This window comes from Mobula hypostoma, chromosome 23 (genome assembly GCF_963921235.1).
Source record: "Mobula hypostoma chromosome 23, sMobHyp1.1, whole genome shotgun sequence".
Lineage (NCBI taxonomy): Eukaryota > Metazoa > Chordata > Chondrichthyes > Myliobatiformes > Myliobatidae > Mobula > Mobula hypostoma.
In genome coordinates, this window is record NC_086119.1 from 30,081,458 (window position 1) to 30,102,102 (window position 20,645).

Genomic DNA, 20,645 nt, shown 5'->3' on the forward strand with positions numbered 1-20,645 from the left:
CCTACATCACTTTGACACCAAAGTCACCTCTTCAAGGAAACTAGGTACTTATACCCCAAGAACTCGCTGTTCAGTAACACATCCCAGAGACCTGTTTATGTCCTGGTCTGGTTTAACTTACTAAAATGCATCATTTCATATTTGTTGGAGTTACATTCCGTCAGCTTTTCTATTGCACTGTTAATCTAGATCATGTTGGAACCTGAGGAATTCTTCCACTACACCAACAATTTTGATGTCATCCTCAAACTCAAGAAGAGGAGAAGATGGCGGTGCGAGAGCAGCGCCCGCAGCCTTGCCGGTGATGAATATCTGTTATCTGTCAAGTAGGGGACCATGCACAATCCTGATTTGATGGAGACAGACGTGACAGTACGGAGGAACATCTGGAAAACTTCTGAAATGCCCGTTTCGCTGCTGCTGCTACTGTGTGGTAACCGGAATCTCCGGAGTAGAAGGCCCCAAAATCCTCGGCTTTGCTTGTTTCAGCGGCCGGGGCGAGGTTGAAGGCGCTCGGCAGAGGATGGCGCTCGGGAGGCTGTATCAGAGGGGCTAGTCGGAGGCTCGAAGTTTTTGGATGGATGGACTCAGTGTCGACTGTGGTCAGCTGCTCCCAAGGCATCGGCAAGTCAACGGTGCCTGGAGGTTTATGGCAGGGAGTTTCTCCCTTTTGCCGCCTGCTATTGGGGGCTCGGGAGTCGATCGACTCCGGACTTTGAGACTTTTTTTTACCGTGCCCATGGTTTGTTCTTCATCAAATTATGGTACTGCTTTGCACTGCTGTAACTATACGTTATAATTATGTGGTTCTGTCAGTGTTAGTCTTTGGTTTGTCCTGTTTTATGTAATATCAGTCCAGAGAAACATTGTATCATTTCTTAATGCATGTATGCATTTCTAAATGACAATAAAAGAGAACTGAGTGTTCTCATAATCTAAAAACTTACTATTACCACAAATATAAGAAAATCTGTCGATGCTGGAAATCCAAAGCAACACACGCACAATGCTGGAGCATCTATGGTAAAGATTACACAGTCAATCTTTTCTGGCCAAGATCCTTCATCGGGATCAGATCATTACCACTTTCTATTCCAAATCATTAACATATATGGTGAATGGTAAAGGACCCAGCAATGATCCCTGTGGAATACTGGTTACAAGTCTCTGATCGGAAAAACAACTCTCCATTACTACGCTCTACCTCCTATCACCAAATCAATTGTTTCGGACATTTAAGCTGCATGTTATATTGTATTTTTAAGTTCAAGTTCAACTTCAAGTTTATTGTCATTAAACCATACACATGTATACAGCTAAATGAAACATCATTCCTCTGGGCCAAAGTGCAACACACAGTACATATTCACATTGTCACACACAGCACTTGGAGTTGTCCTGGAGCCAAGTTTCTGTAAGAATAAGCAGTCAGCAGTTCCTCATCTCAAGCTGGGTCAGTTGCAGATGAAGGTAATCCATGTCATTTTCCATGAAGTAAACATTGGCGAGCAGTATTGACAGGAGAGGCAGCCTGCAGGGGTGAGGGATTTAGCCTGGCATGGATTCCAGCATGCTTGCCACTCTTCTGCTTTCTCTCACACCACTTCTGGCACCTCCTCCCCCTGGGTGGTTGTAACAGGCAACGCTGTGGTGTGAGGGCCTGGTCTGTGCAATAACCAAAGGCTATGCAGCTCCTCTGCTCTTGATCTCGCTAACGAACTGGATTTATAGTATTCAATATTACTAATATCCAATAGGATCTTGTGATCGTGAGAGAAAATGTGTAAGACAAACACTTGTGCCATTTGTCGGACCCAGAGAGGCTATCTTACCAGGGACACCGATGCAAACACTGTTTGATGACCACTGTGGAAGATATGAACTTCTGTAGAATGGTGTTGAATGCACATCTATGCCACTGTTTATGCTATATTTAGACCTCCACTCAAGATTTGCCCTCTAATCCCAAGGCTCTAATCTTCTGTTCCTTTCTCTTTAATATGCTTGCCTAGTCTTCCATTAATTGCAATTATACGGTTTTCCTTAACTGTTTCAATGGTACTGAATCCAAAATTCTTACTATTTTCTGAATAAAGTTGCTCTCTCCTGCATTCTCTATTTAAATTCTCAGTTATCGCCGAATAAAATAAATAAAATAAATTTTTTTTTCATTCATTCCTAGGATGTGAATATTGCTGCCATAATGTTCACAATAGCAGCATCTTGCTCATTCCTAATTGACCATGAACTGGAAGGCTTTATTTCAGAGGGTCATTGCTCTGGATCATGGAACACCTATAGTTATAATTCGTGAAGGATGGGACGCTGTTGGACAAGATAGTGAAGAAGACGTTTAGCTTGCTTGCTTTCACAGGCAGGGCTGTTGAGTTGGGACGTCAAATGTTGCGGCTGCACTTAGAATATTGGAAACATTCTGATCATCACACTATAGTGCGATGACCAAAATGTTTCTCAATATTCTACTGATGGTAGGTGTAGAAACAGTGCAGAAGAAGTAGATTCTCAGGGATGTTGCCTGAAGAAAAGGACTTAAGTTACAGGGATAAATTCTATTGGCTGATATTTTTCTCAGTGGGGCGAAGGATACTGAATGGTGAAATTATGAGGCAATAGATAGAGTAGGTAGTCTGTTCTTTTCCAATGGTAGGGAGATCTAAGATTATACGACATAGGTTTAAGGTGTGGAATAACATACTTGAAGGAGATCTGAAAGGCAAGTCTTCCACACAGAGGGTGATGGCTCTGGACCCATACTCACTGGGGTTTAGAAGAATGAGTGGAGGATTTTATTGAAACCTATCAAATATTGAAAGGGATAGATAAAATGGATATGGAGAGGGCACTTCCTCAGAGTAGAAGATTTGATCAATGATGATGAGGAATTTCTTAGCCAGAGTGTGGTGAATCTGTGTCACAGATGGCTGTGGAGGGCAAGACTTCGGGTATATTTCAAGCAGAGGTTGATAGGTTCTTGATTCGTAAGGGCATCAAAGGTTACAGGGAGAAGGCGGGAGAATATGTTTGAAAGGGATAATAAATCAGCTATAATCAAATGGCAGAGCAGACTATATGGGCCGAATGGCCCAAATGTTCCTGTGTCTTACGGCTATATGGAACATACTGCAGGAGGAAGTTGTGGAGGCAGGTACCATCACAGCATTAAAAAAACATTTGGATATGTATGTAGACATGAAAGGAATAGAGGATTTGGGATATATGCAGAAAAATGTGATGTGTGTAGACAGACGTCCTGGTGACATGGATCAGTCAGGCTAAATGCCTGTTTCTATGATGTACATTATATTGTATAACCTTATGACTTTAAAGTCCATGAAGAATCCAGATGGAGATTGTACAACAATTGGTGTTGGTGTTAGCTTTTATTCCAGGTAAGTTTAATTACTTAAACTTACATTCCCTAGCTGCCAAGGAAAGAAATCTCTAATCAATAGGTAAAACCTCTAGATGCAAGTCCAGTAGCTTAACCAAAATACTCTTCATGTCTGAACTGAGATACAGCCACCAGTTCTGCTGTTCTTCAAAAATGTCACAATTATTTTAGTGTCTATGCTAACAAGATCCATCTTTATTTTAAAGAGTATGATTAGATCATCCCTTAATTTTCTTCCTTCAGGAGAAAGGACCTTAATCCTTCACTGAGGTGTAACCTTGCAGTTTGGGTTTCATTCCTATAAAGCGTGTTTTCAACTTCCCCTGCAGTCTATTTAATAATAGAGACTGGAACTGTTCATAATACTAAAAGATGACACATTATACTTTTACAGATAACTGTGAGTTCAAGGATGCCAAAAGTTACAAAATTGAAGTTCAGGTGATTATCTTAAAGTTTTGAACTTTTTTTTGGATTTACCATTTTTACTCAGCTTTCTTATTTCTGTTTAAGTCTCTCCTTAAGATTGTCAGATGGTTCCCTTTTACTACTACCATCTGGTCTGCTTAGGGGTGTTGTCATATTGTCTAGCATGCAATGTTCTATAAGATGATGACAAAGAAATTTAATGGAGAGACAGGAGTTTGCAGAAAAATAATGAATTGCGTCATGTTTGGTTAAAACAAGCTGCTGTGGGTATGAGAAATCAGTAACCAGAGATTACAAACAAATCATTCAATTCAGGAATCATGAGCTGAAAAGGTTGGTAAAGTTGCTTATTAGCACATGCACCTAACAATTGGACTGTTTTTCTTGTAGTTCCTACATTCTTCACCACCGGGTTGTTGGAGCATATTTTATCCATTGTACTCTTTGTTGGGACAGCTGTTTAAATTCACAGCCAGAGTACACTGCTCATTTGATTAGTGAGAACATGCTGAAGGGTTAAAACTACACTAGAACTTGCTGTAAACTAACCTACAGAAAATACCAATCTGTATTATGTTATTACTAATATGGATACAATTGTTTCAAATTTTGCTTTTACAGTGATGATAGGATATTTATATTAAGCTCTAATCAATGATAAAGTCAGCAATTTGAAAATGTTTGAAGTATAAGAACTGATTTTTTTAAATTGTCTGCTCCAGCTGCATTTTGTGTGTCTTCTATTGATAAATTCAAAATCTGTTTGTCCTTTTCACAATATGTTGCTTCTGGCATACTACTTGACTTATTCTGCAGGCGCTATTATTTAGCATGACTATCACACATCTCGTGTTTCTTTACATCATCTGATAGGAGCTACTATGAGTTTAATCCCGATTTACACTACTGTGTGGAATGCCTCAGCTTAATTCAACCAATAAACTGTGGTCGGTTCAGTCAACAGGATCCAGGCTGGCATTTAACAGAAGGCAATTTTATTTAGGTGATGATTTTCACATCGTATGGGTTAATCAGAGCATGCTACAAACAGACTCCAAATCTTTTTTTCCCTTTCTTAACCCTCGCACCTGATTTTGCCTTCATTCCAGTGCTTCCTGTTTACTGCTTAGTTGCTAGCCACTGACATCACTGTCTCCACCTCTCCCAATCAATCTCTCATACACTGAGAGAGAGAGAGAGAGAGAGAGAGAGAGAGAGAGACACACACACGCATTCATAGGCTGAGCAGCAGTGTTAGGAAGATAAGGAGTGTCCGTAGCAGCGAGACAGCATGCACAAGGTTTCTACAACTCAAAGCACATAAGCATCCTAGCTTAACACTGGCGACTCAGTTCTGCTGTGTGACAGCAGCGCTTCCTACTCTTGCTCCTCTTTGCCCAATTCAAGATTCAGGGTGGCTTTTTCTGTCTGTCTTTCTTTTGCTGACTGCTGTGTTAAAAAGGGTTGCATGCATGACAGTCCGAAAAGGAGAAAAAATGGCCATAAGCATTCAGGAGCATATGGCTATTGATGTCTGCCCCGGTCCGATTAAACCCATTAAACAAATCTCTGATTACTTCCCTCGTTTTCCTCGTGGTCTTCCTGCAGCTGTGAGCCGCAACAACTCTATGCATTCCACCATCAACCAGCCTTCTGTCACCCAGTCAGAGTCTACAAAAGAGGAGGACGATGTGGACAAATTATTTGGGGCTTATGGATCTGCGTCAGCTGCACCTCCCAAACCTGAAGAGGAGGGTGAAGCTGAAGGCTACGAATCTGACGACTCCAGTAAGTCTGTTAATTGTTGCATTTGTGGTGGCATGCTGTTGCTGTAAATGTCTTGGGTTTTCTTTTGCGAGCGTGTAACACGAGTCTACACTTGATAATATTTAGGATGCTTCAGTAAATTCGAAAGCAGATATTTAATCTTTTAAGTAGTTCCGAAATTCCAGTTAAAGGAGGACGGACTGCTAAGTGTTAAAGTGAAACTTCACTAATGATAACTTGATTGAAGAAAGCATCTGCCGTTAACTGTTGTTTTCCCAAGTACCCGTTAATGAACTAGAATTCGGAAAACACTGTGGCAAAATTCAGTGGTTTCAATTAGTCAGGAAAATATTTAGCACTTTAGAAATAACTGGAAAATGATTTGCATCTCAATTTGCCCAGCCTTTAGCGCTTAACCAGTGAATGGTTCCAAATGAAGGTAATAATCTAATTCTCACCATCGACTGACTTTTCTGAGTTTGATGGTGCACTAGAATTTTTGATCCATCAGCCTCCAACACTAGAACACGCAAAGAGATGTTTTTAAAGTCAGAAACATTTACTGTGCAACATTTTTCTTTGAATCCCACTGCCATTAATGGATCACAGGCAGACTTTCAAACGAAAATGTAAAAATCTAGGTACTTGACCTGAAATCACTTACCAGCATAAAACACACTTCTGTCCAAGTAGAAAGCTGCAGGGTATGCACCTGCTTTGCATGTACTATGAATATGGTAAATGGAAGTAATTTTTTACTTGCATTAGGCTAAAATAAAGGAAGCTTTATTTTAGTTTACTACATAGGATCTTAAAAATGCAGCAGGTAAAAGTGTGTATCAAGTTACAAATTCTTGTGAAGGTAATGTACTTTTTAGGTTTGATTCTATTAACTGTATTGCTAAAATCATTTTTACTAGTATATCATGCTGCAGGATTAAAAAAAATCTTAATCCTATTAAATGAATTAATCCATTCCCAGCTCTGACAGAAAAAGTGATATTAAAATGTACACTTGGAACCACCACACTCAAATGTGCTAACATGGTCTTAGCTGGAGAGTAGTTACTTTTAAATTTGAATGTATCATTGTTGCTTTCCTATGAGTGAACCACATGGCCAACTTTAGGTATACAAGAATGTCTTTATTAATCAGTACTCATTAGATATATAAAAAAAATCAGGATGTTTATTGGCAAGTTGGCACAGAGTCTGTAGGGTATCTACACTTGTGGCCACTTTATTAACTACCTCCTGTACCTAATGGAGAGGCTACTGAATGTATGTTTGTGGTCTTCTGCTGCCGTAGCCCATCTCACTTCGTTTGTGTGTTGTACGTTCAGAGATGTTCTTCTGTACGCCACTGTAGTAACACGTGGTTGAGTTACTGTTGCCTTTCTTTCATCTTGAACCAGTCTGGCCATTCTCCTCTGGCCTCTCTCATTAATAAGGCATTTTTGCTCACAGAACTATCACTCGCTGATTTTTTTTTTCATGCCATTCTCTGTAAACTCTAGAGACTGGTGTGTGTGTGTGTGCAAATCCCAGGAGATCAGCAGTTTTTGAGATGCACAAACCACCCTGTCAGGCACCAACAATTATTCCACAGTCAAAGTCACTTAGATCCCACTTCTTCCCCATTCTGATGTTTGGTCTGAACAACAACTGTACCTCTTGAATGTGTCTGCATGCTTTTATGCATTGGGTTGCTGCTATATGGCTTGGCTGATTTGATATTTGCACTAATGAGCAGGTGTACCTAATAAAGTGGCTACTGTGTTTCTAGAACTGATGAGGGTAAAAAGCCAAACTTCCAAGAGTCTTTTTAGAATAGCCTTGATTAATTGACTTTCCAACTGATTTTAATCCCAAGAAACAAAATTAAATGTGAATGATGTTATTGATGTATAAATAGTTGTCTACCTCCTTGATTATGCTGGTTTGAAAATGCAGGCAAGCTGGTACAAATGCACTAATCATTTTAGCTGTGTCAATTTGAAAATCCTTGCTTCCCAAGCAAGTAGAATTGCAAGCTGAAAATTATTCAAGTTTCCACTTAAACCTTGCTAGAAATACTACTGATTTTTAAACCTGGCTTTGATTTTGGTGATTGTTGGCACTGATTTTGGTGATTTTTGGCACCAATTTTGGTTGAAAGATGGCTTTCAATTCTGTAGCCCCTTTCTGAGTAATATAAACTCGGAGCATTGCGAAACAACAGAAGTGGGGGCATCAAGCAGTGCTAGGGGAAGAGTTGGAGCTGATGACCAAAAGCAAGATGAAAGGAAGTGATTCAAAGTGTCTTGAAACACAAACACGAGGAAATCTGCAGAAGCTGGAAATTCAAGCAACACACATAAAAGTTGCTGGTGAATGCAGCAGGCCAGGCAGCATCTCTAGGAAGAGGTACAGTTGATGTTTTGGGCCAAGACCCTTCGTGTTTTGAAGTTGGGAGGAAAGAAAGCAAAGTGAGGTATTGTGAGAAATTACACCAGAATGAAAGCATGATGGTTATAGTCCATGCCACTGAAGGGGGAATGGTGTGTATGGAATACAAAGACTCCAGAGATTGAAATGAGGCACAGAAGCATATAGGTTAGAAGAACACAGTGGTTTGGAATAACAAGGCCACTGAGGCGAAGTAGGAAGGAGGGCTGGTGGGGAAATCCATTAGAGACTTTCTGCATGAGAATATGGATTTCCATGTTGAAGGATGAGAGACTGGCCGTTAGGAAGATCAGCTCTTTATGTCAAGATGAACTAGGCTGTTGTGTTCCATATTTTGCATTGTGGAACATGGGAAGCAGACAACAAAATATCAGCAAGAAATTTTAGATGTAATGAAGCAGCTGTAGGGTGTAGATGGGGATGATATTAGAAATGGAAAGTGGATGATCTTGTTGATTGCCAGGGCATGGCCATTTGTCCAAAACAGTTCATTTCCCAGGGCCATTGTTTCATAAGCAGGAGAAAGTATTTTATATTATTAATTATGTAATGTTTGGTTAACTTTTTCTGAGGATTATTACAGATCATTGAAGTTAATTATACCTGAGTTAGGCGAGAGATGTGAATGAAAGTTGAGAGAAAACATGAGATGTGGATACTGTTTTCGGTGAAGTAGAAAAAAAATTATGGAGGCTTTTTAAGTGCAGAGTTGTTAATGGAGGGAATTGTGGATCAGCAGTTGATTTTAAATGCCTACAGAGAGTGGGGAGTGAGTTGGCAAGGAATTTCACCATGCAGAAACCAGGTAAAGCGAAGGACTGAGGAAAGTTCCAAAGCATCCTGCTCAGCAAAAATGGGAAAATATTAATTCAGTGGTAATGACTTCACATCCTATTGCACTAAAAGATGTGAAATATTTGTTTTTAACTCTTCAGCATGAATCAGGAAATTATAATGTGCTTGTCAGAATCCTGGAATGTATTAGGAACTGGGATCCAGGCTGCCATGTTAGGACTTGCCTATGGGCATGGTATGGGAAAAGATGGGGAAGTTAAAGAGAGTTAGATTAACTTAGTTACATCAGGAATGATCTGGCCAGGTGGCAGGGAAAGAGTGATCTGTAAAGCTTAGTTAACATATTCAACCATAAGAAACCTTTCTAAAGGAAGAGAGAATTCAAAGAATTTTAAAGGACCGAACTTAAAATTGTACTTTACATTCACTTTTGATTTGTTTCCTATAATAGCCTCAGAACTCAGGTCATCAGATTCAGGAACAGTTATTACCCCATAACCATCAGTATCTTGAACCAAGTGGATAACTTAACTCAACTTCACCTGCTTCATCAATGAAATGTTCCTACAACCTATGGACTCACTTTCATCTCATGTTCTCAATATTTATTATTTTTGTATTTGTACAGTTTCTCTTGCACTCAGACTGTACACCCAGTTGTGCAGTCTTACATTAATTCTATTATGGTTATTGGAATTATTGCGTGTGCCAGCAGGAAAATCACAGGGTCGTATATGGTGACATGTATGTACTTTGAACTTTATTTCTATGTCGTGTGTTTGTTGCTCATGTCGGATGTTAATATCAGCCAAACATATTTCTGCTTTTTGGTGCTGTAGGTGGAATTAGATAGGTTAATAAGATCTAGGATATGATGATTTTGGAGAGTGTTTGGTGGGATTGAGAAAGTATTGCAATGGGATTTGGGGAATGTGTGACAGATGGTGTAATTGCAAGGATCTGGAGGGGAGGGATCAGGTGGGTGGAAGGAAGTATAGTTGTACTGTAGGTAGTGAGGGTGTGCTGGGTGGTTGCTTCGGAGGGGGTTGGTGGGTTATTGGATTGTAGAATCAGTGAAGGTGTGATGGATTGGGATGGGAAAGTGATGCAGTTGGGTTGGTTGGCTGATGAGATGAAAGGCTACAAGAAGGATGGCTGGGATGGGCTGAGGGAGTTTATAGTCTTGTTAGGATGAGATGTGAAGGTGTGATTGGTTGTGAAATGGTGGTTCTGGTTTATTGTCACATGTACCAAGGTACAGTGAAAAGCTTGTCTTGTATATTGTCCATACTGATTAGATTAATGCATAATGCATTGAGGTAAAACAACAATGTTGAATAAAGTGTAAGTGTGCAGTGCAGGTAAATGGTAAAGTGCAAGATCATAATGAGGCAGATTGAGGGCAAAAGTACTTGAGGTCCATTCAAGAGTCTAAAACAGTAGGATAGAATTTGTGCTTGAGGCTGGTTGAACGGGGAGAAGAGCAAATGTCCAGGGTGGGTGCAGTCTTAAACATGGGTAAAGGAATATTAGGAAACTGAAGTGTGCATAGGATAAGAGTAGATTTTTGCCAGTTTCAGCTATGTGTCCGTCTGAAGGAAAGTTCAGAAAATAAATTTTAATGCATGTTGTGAGATGAGTTCAGAGTTGGCATCTTAGCCAACCTCAAACCCCACCCCCCACCCCCCACCCCATCCCTATCTCTACCTGAAACCATTATTGGCTATCTGGCCTGTCTAATGGTGTGCTGTTCTGGAGCTGGCAAAATTATGTTTTCCTGTCTCCAACAAGAGCAGTGAAAACTGTGAAGTGAGAACCTACATGTGGGTAATTGCCACTTCTGTGCCCATTCATCTTTTGGATAAGTCATGTAAGAAATTATAGGCAGTGGAGAGAGAACAAAGTAATGATTAAAATATGGATTCTTGAAACGTGGTACATGCATTTAATTAACCTCTGTTCTAAATGTGAATTTAGCTCTTAGGTAGGTGAAAGTTCTCATCTGGGAGTTTGCCTAGGAACTGAAGTTCCTTTGTGCATGCATTTCTGCATGTCACAGGAGTTAACTAGCGTCTGCTCAGAGACTGCGTGTAATGATCATTATCAGTTGCTTATGTAGTACCATAAGAGAATTAGACATCTCAATTTTCAGTTTATTTAGAGATACAGCATGGTTTGAAATGTATTGAACAATTGTATCTTGACTATCCAATATAGAAACAATTTATAAATTCCCAGTGCTCAAACAAAACTCGCATCTAATTGCTCAAGGTTAAAGTCTGTTGTCATAGTGTGTTTTCATCATAGCCTCAGCAGAGTTTTAGTATGACATTTATCTGTTCCATTATTGGCTATCTGAAACTTGAGTCAAACTTCTGTTTATTCAAAATTGTCTATGTATATTTATTGTGTGAAAGCTGGGTTGAGATTTGTTGTTATGTACTTAGTTTAAGATTGGTTGTCAGAAGGGAAACTCATTTGCTCTGTTGTGTTTGCTCTGTTGTGTTGGCCCTCTTGTCAGCATTGCAGGCACCTTGTTCCGCATCAGTTCACATCCAAACTTATTCACTAGGGGCTGCACTTAAAATTATGAAGCCTTGAATTCTGCCAATGAGCTTTCTGTATGAAACAAATGCCAACTCCAGCTTCCCTAGGGTAAGCTATTGATTTCAGAAATTTAAATTCTGCCAATGATCTCAAGGTCAAATATTAAGCATTGTTTTTTTTTTAAAAAATGGTAATAAATGACATTTGTGACTTCTCACTTGCTGAGTTGCATCTTGCTGGTAGGATTGCTGTGCCGAACACTTCAAGTTCAAGTTTATTGTTATTCACCTTTATCAGGACCAGGGTTAATATCATTGGCATACATTGTGAAATTTGTTGTTCTGTGGCAGCAGTACATTGAAGTACATAATGAAAGCTATATGTTATATTATTAAATAAGCAGTTCAAAGAGGGAAAAATACTGAGGTAATTGCAATGGGTCATTTTCCATCTAAAAATCTGATGGTGGAGGGGAGGAAGCTGTTCCTTACATGCAGAGTGTGTGTCTTCAGGCCCCTGTACTACCTCCTTAATGCTTGCAATGAGAAGAGGCCATGGCCTGGGTGATGGGGGTCCTTGATGGATGCTGCCTTTTGAAGCATTGCCTTTTGAAAGTGTCCAGGATGCTGGGGAGGCTACTGCCCATGATGGAGCTGGCTGAGTGTGCAACTTTCTGCAGCTTTATCTGATCCTGTGCAATGGCCCCTCCACACCAGACAGTGATGCAGTTAGTTAGAATGCTCTCCACAGTACATCTGGAGAAAGTCGCCAGTCTTTGCTGACAAACCAATTCTCCTCAAACTTCTAATGAAACATAGCTGCTTTCGTTCCTCCTTTGTAATTGCATTCGTATGTTGGGCCAGGATAGATTGTCGGATGTTGACGCCCAGGACTTGAAAGTGCTTGCCCTTTCCACTTTGGATACCTCGATGAGGACTGGTATGTATTCCCTTGACTTCCCCTTTCTGGTCCACAATTAATTCCTTTGTCTTACTGACATTGAGTGCAAGGTTGTTGCTATGACGCTACTCAACTTGCTCATCTATCTTGCTCTTGTATGCCGCCTCATCACCATCTGAAATTCTGCCAACAATAGCTGTGTCATCCGCAGGTTTATAGATTCCGTTTGAGCTGTCACGAGCTACACAATCATGTGTAGAGAGAGTAGAGCAGTAGGCTAAGGATACATCCTTGTGGGGCACCAATGTTGTCAGCAAGAAGGAGATGTTAATTCTGATCCGCAGAGACAGTGGCCTCCCGGTGAGGAAGTCAAGGGTCCAGTGGCAGAGGGATGCACAGAGGTTCAGGTTTTGGAGCTTGTTGATTAGAACTGAGGGTATGATTGTGTTGAACACTGAGCTGTAGTCAATAAACAGCAGCCTGTTTGTAGGTACAGGTGGGCCTTCACCAATCCGGCATCCTATTCCCATCCAAACAGTTCTTGTCCTAATGTTACGGTACCTCCTGCCTGATGGAGGGGGGCAAAGATTTTGGGATGGGATCCTTGATAATGCTAAGGGCACTGTGTACACAGTGCTCTGGATAAATATCTCGGAAGTGTGGAAGAGAAATTCCGAGGATCCCCTCAGCAGTCCTTGCAATCCTTTTTAGGGACTCCTGGTCAAATTTAGATTACATTAGATTATGAGGACATGCAGTCCTCTTTTATTGTCATTTAGTAATGCATGCATTAAGAAATGACACAATTTGTTCCTCCAGAATGATATCACAGAAACACAAAACAAACCAAGACTAAAAAAACTGACAAAAACCACATAATTATAACATGTAGTTACAACAGTGCAAAGCAATACTGTAATTTGATAGAAGAACAGACCATGGGCACGGTTTTAAAAAAAAGTCTCAAAGTCTTTTGAAAGTCCCAATATCTCACACAGACGATAGAAGGAAGCAAAACACTCTTCCTGTCATGAGCTTCCAGCGCCACAAACTTGCCGATGCAGCACCCTGGAAGCACACCGACCATAGCTGACTCTTGAGTCCGTCTGAAAACTCCGAGCCTCTGACCAGCCTTCTGACACTGAGCACCATCTCTGCCGAGGGCTTCGACCCCGGCCCCAGCAACAGGCAGTAGGCAAAGCCGAGGATTTGGGGCCTTCCCCTCCGGAGATTCTCAATCGCACAGTAACAGCGGCAGTGAAGCGGGCATTTCAGAAGTTTCTCCAAATGTTTCTCCGTGCTTCTCACGGCTGTCCCCATCAAATCAGGATTGTGCACGGCATCCTACTTCACAAATATGATATAATTTCCGAGTGGCCGCGCGCGTTGCGTCACGCCGCCATCTTCTCCTGCCTCCTGCCTCGCAATTCCCATACCAGATGGTAATGCAGCTGGTCAGGGACCTCTCAAAGGTGTTTCTTTTTTAAAAAAATTGGTAAAAATAGTTGGGGTTGGAGCCTTATTAGTCCCAATCTCCTCAGGAAGTGGAGATGGTGCTGTGGTTTCTTGGCTAAAGAGGTAGTTTAGAGGAAACGGGTGAAATCATCCATTTTGTGCACTCTGAGAAACTTGGTACTCCTAACTCTGTCCAAGGAGGAACCACGTATGTGCAGCAGTGACGGGTGTCAGCCTGCACCTTCCTAAAGTCCACAATCAGCTCTTTAGTCTTGTCCACGTTGAGCTCAAATTAAATTGGTGTAACTTGCACCATCCTACAAGATGCTGTACCTCCTCTCTGTATGCCATCTCATCATCGTTGTCTTGGCACGGGGGGTAGATATCAAAGACTAAACTCGTTAGTTCTGTAGCTCCATGTCCTGGCCTTGATAGGTTGGTGAAAAAACAAACTCTGGAGCTCATTGGCAGCTGGTTGACCACCAAATGGTGGCTTTACCCTGACCCCAAATAGATGATGGGAACCTGTTGATTCAAGATGAGGGAACAATCTGAAGCCAGTGACTCTCATTGTCCATTGCATGACGTGCATCAGTTTTCGAAGTGTTATGGAGGTGCCTAAACATCCAAGGGTAAAACGTACTTGTTGATAATGGCTGGAAGCCCAGCACTCAACTTGTATTGAGATTTCCTGTCACTTTAGTGTGCTAGCACAGCTTTTGTTTGAATGAGGAAGGCTTTGGGCCTCCGTCAAAGCCCATATTCCACAGGGTAGTGGTGGTCTTCGCCCTCTTAAATATTCTGAAACCTGGACTGCCTATTACAGAGACCTCAACACAGTGGAATGGTACAGCCAATGTTGACTCTACAAAAATCCTTTAAAGGATAAACAAACTGACGTTGGTCTTACCACGGCATTGAAGCTCTAATCATACCCAACATTGTGGCCAACATTGGATAGGTGATATCGTTTTCATGCCCAAAGTTGGACCTTAGAAATTTGCACTCTTTTCTAACCTCTGTCATGGAAGGAGATTACCAAATGGGCAGGGGTGGAGATTCAAGAATGTACCCACAGTCTCCTTGAAAAAATGTAACATCCTCATCCTGGGAATCTGGCACATGACTGATTGAAATGGAGAAGGAGCATTTGGGATGGGATTGAGAACCTCGAGGACATGGAAGTCTTGCATGAATGGTGGAGGGTGTACACTACCTACACAACCACTGGGCCCCATCAGCCAAGTCCCTCCCCCACTTGTGGAAGAGTGACCCATTCCACTGCAGTACCAAAGGCTGTCTTCTCTATTTCTTAGATTTCCTTATGACATAGAGGGGCTGCATTTGGCCTAGTAATCCTTTTCCTCACTTATTTCCTCCATAAGCTATTCTCTGTCATGTGTTGAGCAACTCCACCCAGATTCTCCTTCCATTCACCTACCCTGGTGCAATGTAGGTAACCAATGAACCTATCGACCAACACGTGTTGTGGGGAATATACAAACTCCACACAGACAACTCCCCAGTTCAGAATCTTGACTTTGCTCCCTGAGTGGCGAGGCGGCAATATCACCTGCCCTTGTTCTCCAATTCTTGCTATCTCTCTTATGATTACCTGCAGGCCATTACTGGCTATGCATTGTCCACAGAAATTAAATGCTCTTCATTGGCAAAGTGCCTGGGTCAGTTTCAGATCACCTGTATCACATAGTCTACATTCTACAATGACAGATGGACATGTCATTTTCTAGGCTAATCTGTTGTGAATATAGTAAATTTAGAAATGAAGAAGGTTTTGACTTCAAATGACAAAACTATTTGTAATAGTGTCTTAAATGTATTGAAGTGGTCCCATCATGCTTTCCTAGTGAATTTTCAAACTAAGTTTGACACCAATTCACATGAGATTTGGATCCGATGAACTTGTGTTGCCTTCAAATGTTAAACTTTAGTAGTATTTTAAATGGTAGTGGGATTGGGAGCATGAGAGAATTAAAACTTAAAGATGGAATACATTTGCATTTTTTGTTGTGTTTATTATTAGTCCTTTGGAGACTTTATTTTTGTAATATTATTTGGTTAATTGTCATTCACATATTGCTAAGCTATGAAACTTTTATCAGTCTAATGGATTCTAATAAGGAATCCATGTAAACATTTCAAAAGATGTGGAAAATTATTTTTAAGTCAATGCACTCAAGAAAACAGGACCAAATTGTCCAATTTCTTGGCAACAAGCTGTAGAGCAGAGTGCTGGGGAAAATCTAGAATAAGAAATCTATCCAGAAATTTTCCAGTGCTCCAGAGTCGGTTGTTAAGTCCTAGACTGAAATTCTTCGTTACTGCCAGGCTTTTGATTGCTATGAATGCCTTCAGAGATCCAAAATGGTAGCTATGGAGCATTATAGCTGATGTAATGACAAGGAAATGAGCGCATGGAGAGTGATTACAGAAGGAACCGCAGAAGGTGGGCAGATCGTTGTATCAAGCAGACTTAATGCTAGCGTGCCAGACTTCCATCATTAACTGCATGAGCCTTAAGCTAGAGTGTTGGTTGAATACAAGTTCACTAAGTGAGTTTGAGTGTGTTTGCATGTGTATTGTGGAAGGAGGACACAAGAAATGAGATTGTTGGTGAAGTGTGTATTGGTTTGGTCCTGATGAAAATTGGTGCAAATTGTTGTAAGACACAATCTGAATGAAAGATTTCATTGCTACCAGACTCTAGTTATAAGGAACTGGTGTTGTCATCATTTTTTAAAAATGGATAAGCAGAAAGGAAAGTGAATTAATATGGCATGGATGAAGCAAACCCACAGAACATGCACTCTTGTCAAGGTTACAAAGCAGAGCTTGACTGCATCGATGAGGAAAATTAGTTGGAATTTATCATGAAATATCTGACAAGCGTCTGTTCCAACATACTTCGAGGGTTTTGCCCTACACTGGGTGGGTCTCTTATGTCTGTAAGTGGCTGGTCAAATGTTAGTTGGGCTGTTTTAACTTGGAAACAGAAGCTGTTGCTGCTAATTGAACTTCCTGTAGGCTGTAAACCTCTGAATTCAGCTTCAATCTGACAAGGCATCCTACGGCTCTTGGGATGGAGAGGATTGGAGGAGGCACATTTTAGAAGGTCATTGAGAAAGAATATTTTTCTGAAACTATTGTGAGCATGACTTCATCCAGAATTCATAGATTCTCTGATGCAGTCACGGAGGTGGGTGTTCACAGAATGAATGAATACCAGGAATGAAGCTGCTTGCCTTAAAAAGCAGGCAATGAATGACTACCTAAGTGAGTCAACAGCAAATGGGAACAATGGCAGAGGAAGTCGAGGCCTCCTGTAGTGCTTTCAGGACCTTCACCAGTGTGAGATGAAATTTAGTGAAGGTTAGATTAGATTATGAGGACACTCAGTCCTCGTTTATTGTTACTTAGTAATGCATGCATTAAGAAATGATACAATGTTCTTCCAGTTTGATATCACAGAAACACAAGACAGACCAAGACTAAAACTGACAAAAAACACATAATTATAACATATAGTTACAGCAGTGCAAAGCAATACCGTAATTTGATAAAGAGCAGACTATGGGCACGGTAAAAAAAGTCTTAAAGTCCCGGTAGCCCCATCATCTCATGCAGACGGTAGAAGGGAGAAAAACTCTCCCTGCCATGAACCTCCAGTGCCGCAAACTTGCCGATGCAGCACCCTGGAAGCACCCGACCACAGCCGACTCTGAGTCCGTCTGAAAACTTCGAGCCTCCAACCAGCCCTCCGACACCGAGCACCATCTCTGCCGAGCGCTTCGACCCCGACCCAGGCCGCCAAGCAACAGGCAAAGCGGAGGATTTGGGGCCTTCCCTTCCGAAAATTCTGGATCGCACAGTAGCAGCGGCAGCAAAACAGGCATTTCAGAAGTTTCACTAGATGTTCCTCCATTCTTCTCACGCCCGTCTCCATCAAATCAGGATTGTGCACAGCATCCTACTTAACAAATAACAGACATTCATTCCGGAGTGGCCGCAGCACGCTGCGTCGCGTTGCCATCTTCTCTAATTAAGTGGAAATTACCAAGATTTTATTTCTCCTTTACACATCACCGCACCACTTTACCCCTATGGGGTTTTAGGCCTTTGCCTTGTCTACACTGATACCTTCCCCCCCAAGTCTCAATGGGATATTTCATTTCATCTCCTGCTTGCTTCAACTTCAACACCTTTTTGTTTTCTTAAGTGCAATTGTGAACAATAGCCAGATCAGAAATGCTGATCAAGTCAACTAGTTCCCAAAGAGAACTCCGACAGGCCAATCAGATGGTTCACTGCTGCTCAGTGGTAGAACATAAATCATATGTACAATTAAGAAATATTAAAGAATAGTAGAAATACTGGAGTCATGATGAGGTCTGCTGGAGAGAGACATTTATACACATGCTGTCCTCCATAATTCAAAGAGATTGAAGGGTAAGGTTACGGGGTGACAAAACGTGGCAGGAGCACTTGGAACTAAAAACTTCTCCCCACTTGTTCTTTCCGCACTGTTCTCCAGCATTTTAAGGACTAAGTCTAGCTGGAACATAACTCACAAGTGCTCTTGAAAGTTGGGTATTAACTACCTACCAACAACCAAGCATTGCCATCCTGGTCCCCTTCGTGATAGCTTATGAAGAAGCGTGTGACTTCCCTCCCAGAGATGATAGGTGTTTGTGCACTCGACTCTTGAAGGCTTGGACCCCATCGTCACAGATGTTGCTAACCACAGCATCTGGAAGGTTGCTCCAAATTCTGATAGCACATTGAAGGAAGCTTCTCTCCAGTGTGTAGGCTCTCACATCAGGCACAGAAACAGCATGAGCAGGCATAGATAAACTTGATCGTGTGGTGCACCATCTCTCATAAGATGAAGGCAGCATGGCGTGAAGGTCTGCAGGGCTGTGGCTGGCGTGCATTTTGTACAGCACAGAAGCTGCAGCAACCTGTCGTCTGTGGTGTAAGCTACTGATGGCCAGCTTCTCACGAGCTGTGGCTTCATCTACACCCATAATCCTGAGAACCTTTCTTTGAACGGAGTCAAGCTGGCGGAGGACACTCTGTGAGGCATTCATCCACGATAAGCAGGCGTACTTCATGATGCTTCGTACCTGGGCTTTGTAAACCGTGGCTCTGCCCTCTGTCTAGTTTGGATGCTACTTTCCGCAGAGCTCCAAGCCTTTGTCCAGCCTTGTTTGAAATAGTGGGAAGGTGTTTATCCCACACCAACTTGCTGTCAATATTAACACCAAGGATTACTAGCTCCTTCTTTAAATTCAGCTTGCAGATCCCAGAATACAGGTCGGGTTTAGATGGATTTCTCTTCCTAGACATCACCTTCGCCTTGCACTTAGTAGGTTCAAAGGTGACATTCCAGTCATCTGCTCAGGCTTTCATCCTGTCAAGATCCCAATTCAGGCCTGCTGCCACCGTATTACTCTCCCATGCTCTAATTGGTGCAAATAGTGTGGAGTTGTGTGGAGATATAGCTAGTTACTACATGCATTAACCAGGTTGTCAATGAAGATGGAAAACAGAAGAGGCCCAAGTATTAAACCCTGTGGTACAGATGCATTGATGGTTGAAGAATCAGAAGCCTGACCAGAGATAACAGCTTTGGTGGTCCATCCATGAAGGTAGCTTTGCAGCCATCTAAGCAGCTTTCCAGATATTCCTTTGGATCTCAGCTTAACACAGAGTCCATTATGCCAGACCTTGTCAAATGCTCCTTTGATAACCAGGGCTATGACACACACTTCTCCACCTTGGTCTAAGAAGGTGGTCCACATGTGCGGTAAGGTGATGAGATCGGCTGTACTGTGATCAGGTCTAGATCCATACTGCCTACTTGAAATTAAGTTTTTACGGAGTAGGTAGTTCTGAACTCGTATGTGGACTGCTGCTTTCTTCACGGCTTGTTCCTGCCCATGGCTGCGGTGGCTGTTGCTCCATTTTATCAATGGGCACTATCCTAACCTGCAGCAGATATGCTTAAAACGGTATAGCAGGTCAGGCGGCCACAGCTCTCAATGTCACCTGTGGCTCATTTAGTAGCACTCTTATTACTGAGTCAGAAATTAGAGTTCAGAACCCACTCTAGCCATTTACTAACACAATAATCAGCCTAACGTTGCTGTGCTGTGGGTTTACTTCACCATTGGAGGCAGTTGTCTTTTAAAACCTTGTGAGCATTCTCTCACAGAGCGCTGATATACCCCTTGGCATTATTTTGAATTAAAGTGGGGGAATTTTCGCCATAGTCCTATCAATATTAATTCCTCATTCTAGGTCACTGTGGTAGAGGATCCAGTTGTGAACAACAAGCAAATTGCTGGAGGAACTCGGCAGGTCGCGCAGCATCTATGGAGGGGAATAAACAGTCTACATTTCAGGCGAGACCTTTCATCGGGGATGGGAAAGGAAGGGAGCTGAAGCCAGCAATGTGTTGTGTTTATCCAATCAGGATACATTGCTGTTTGTTGGGGGCTTTCTGTGTGCCAGCCAGAGAAATAAAATGCAAGGCTTGGGAGCTTAAAGAGTGGATAAAGTTGCACTCAAGTTGAACATTTTTTTTTCCTGTGTTTTTTTTTTACTGAATGAATATGGATTGAGTGGGGAAAATTATTTTGAGGGCACACCTTTATCTATTCTGGCTTGATAAGATTTGCAGATTAAGAAGTACCAGGGCAAATATTGTAATAGTTTGAGAGGAATTTTTGACAGCTTGCTTGCTTTGCTTTCATTTGCTGGAGGATGATATTACCATGATATAAATTTTAAACGCATCTGTCTTTTCCATGTGCGTTATGTGATGCTGTCATTAATTGTACTTGCCATCTGCTCCTAAGTACCACACTCC

General features: G+C 41.7%; 1 protein-coding gene across 1 annotated transcript in view; it reads left to right on the forward strand.

Annotated features, from left to right (window-relative positions):
• The first annotated feature begins 5,176 nt into the window (after positions 1 to 5,176).
• LOC134336815 (double C2-like domain-containing protein beta) overlaps positions 5,177 to 20,645 on the forward strand; it is a 300,546-nt gene continuing 285,077 nt past the window's right edge. Inside the window, exon 1 of the mRNA XM_063031310.1 lies at positions 5,177 to 5,629. Within this exon, the coding sequence (XP_062887380.1) occupies positions 5,314 to 5,629 (316 nt within the window). The 5' untranslated portion in view covers positions 5,177 to 5,313. The remainder of the gene's footprint in view (positions 5,630 to 20,645) is intronic.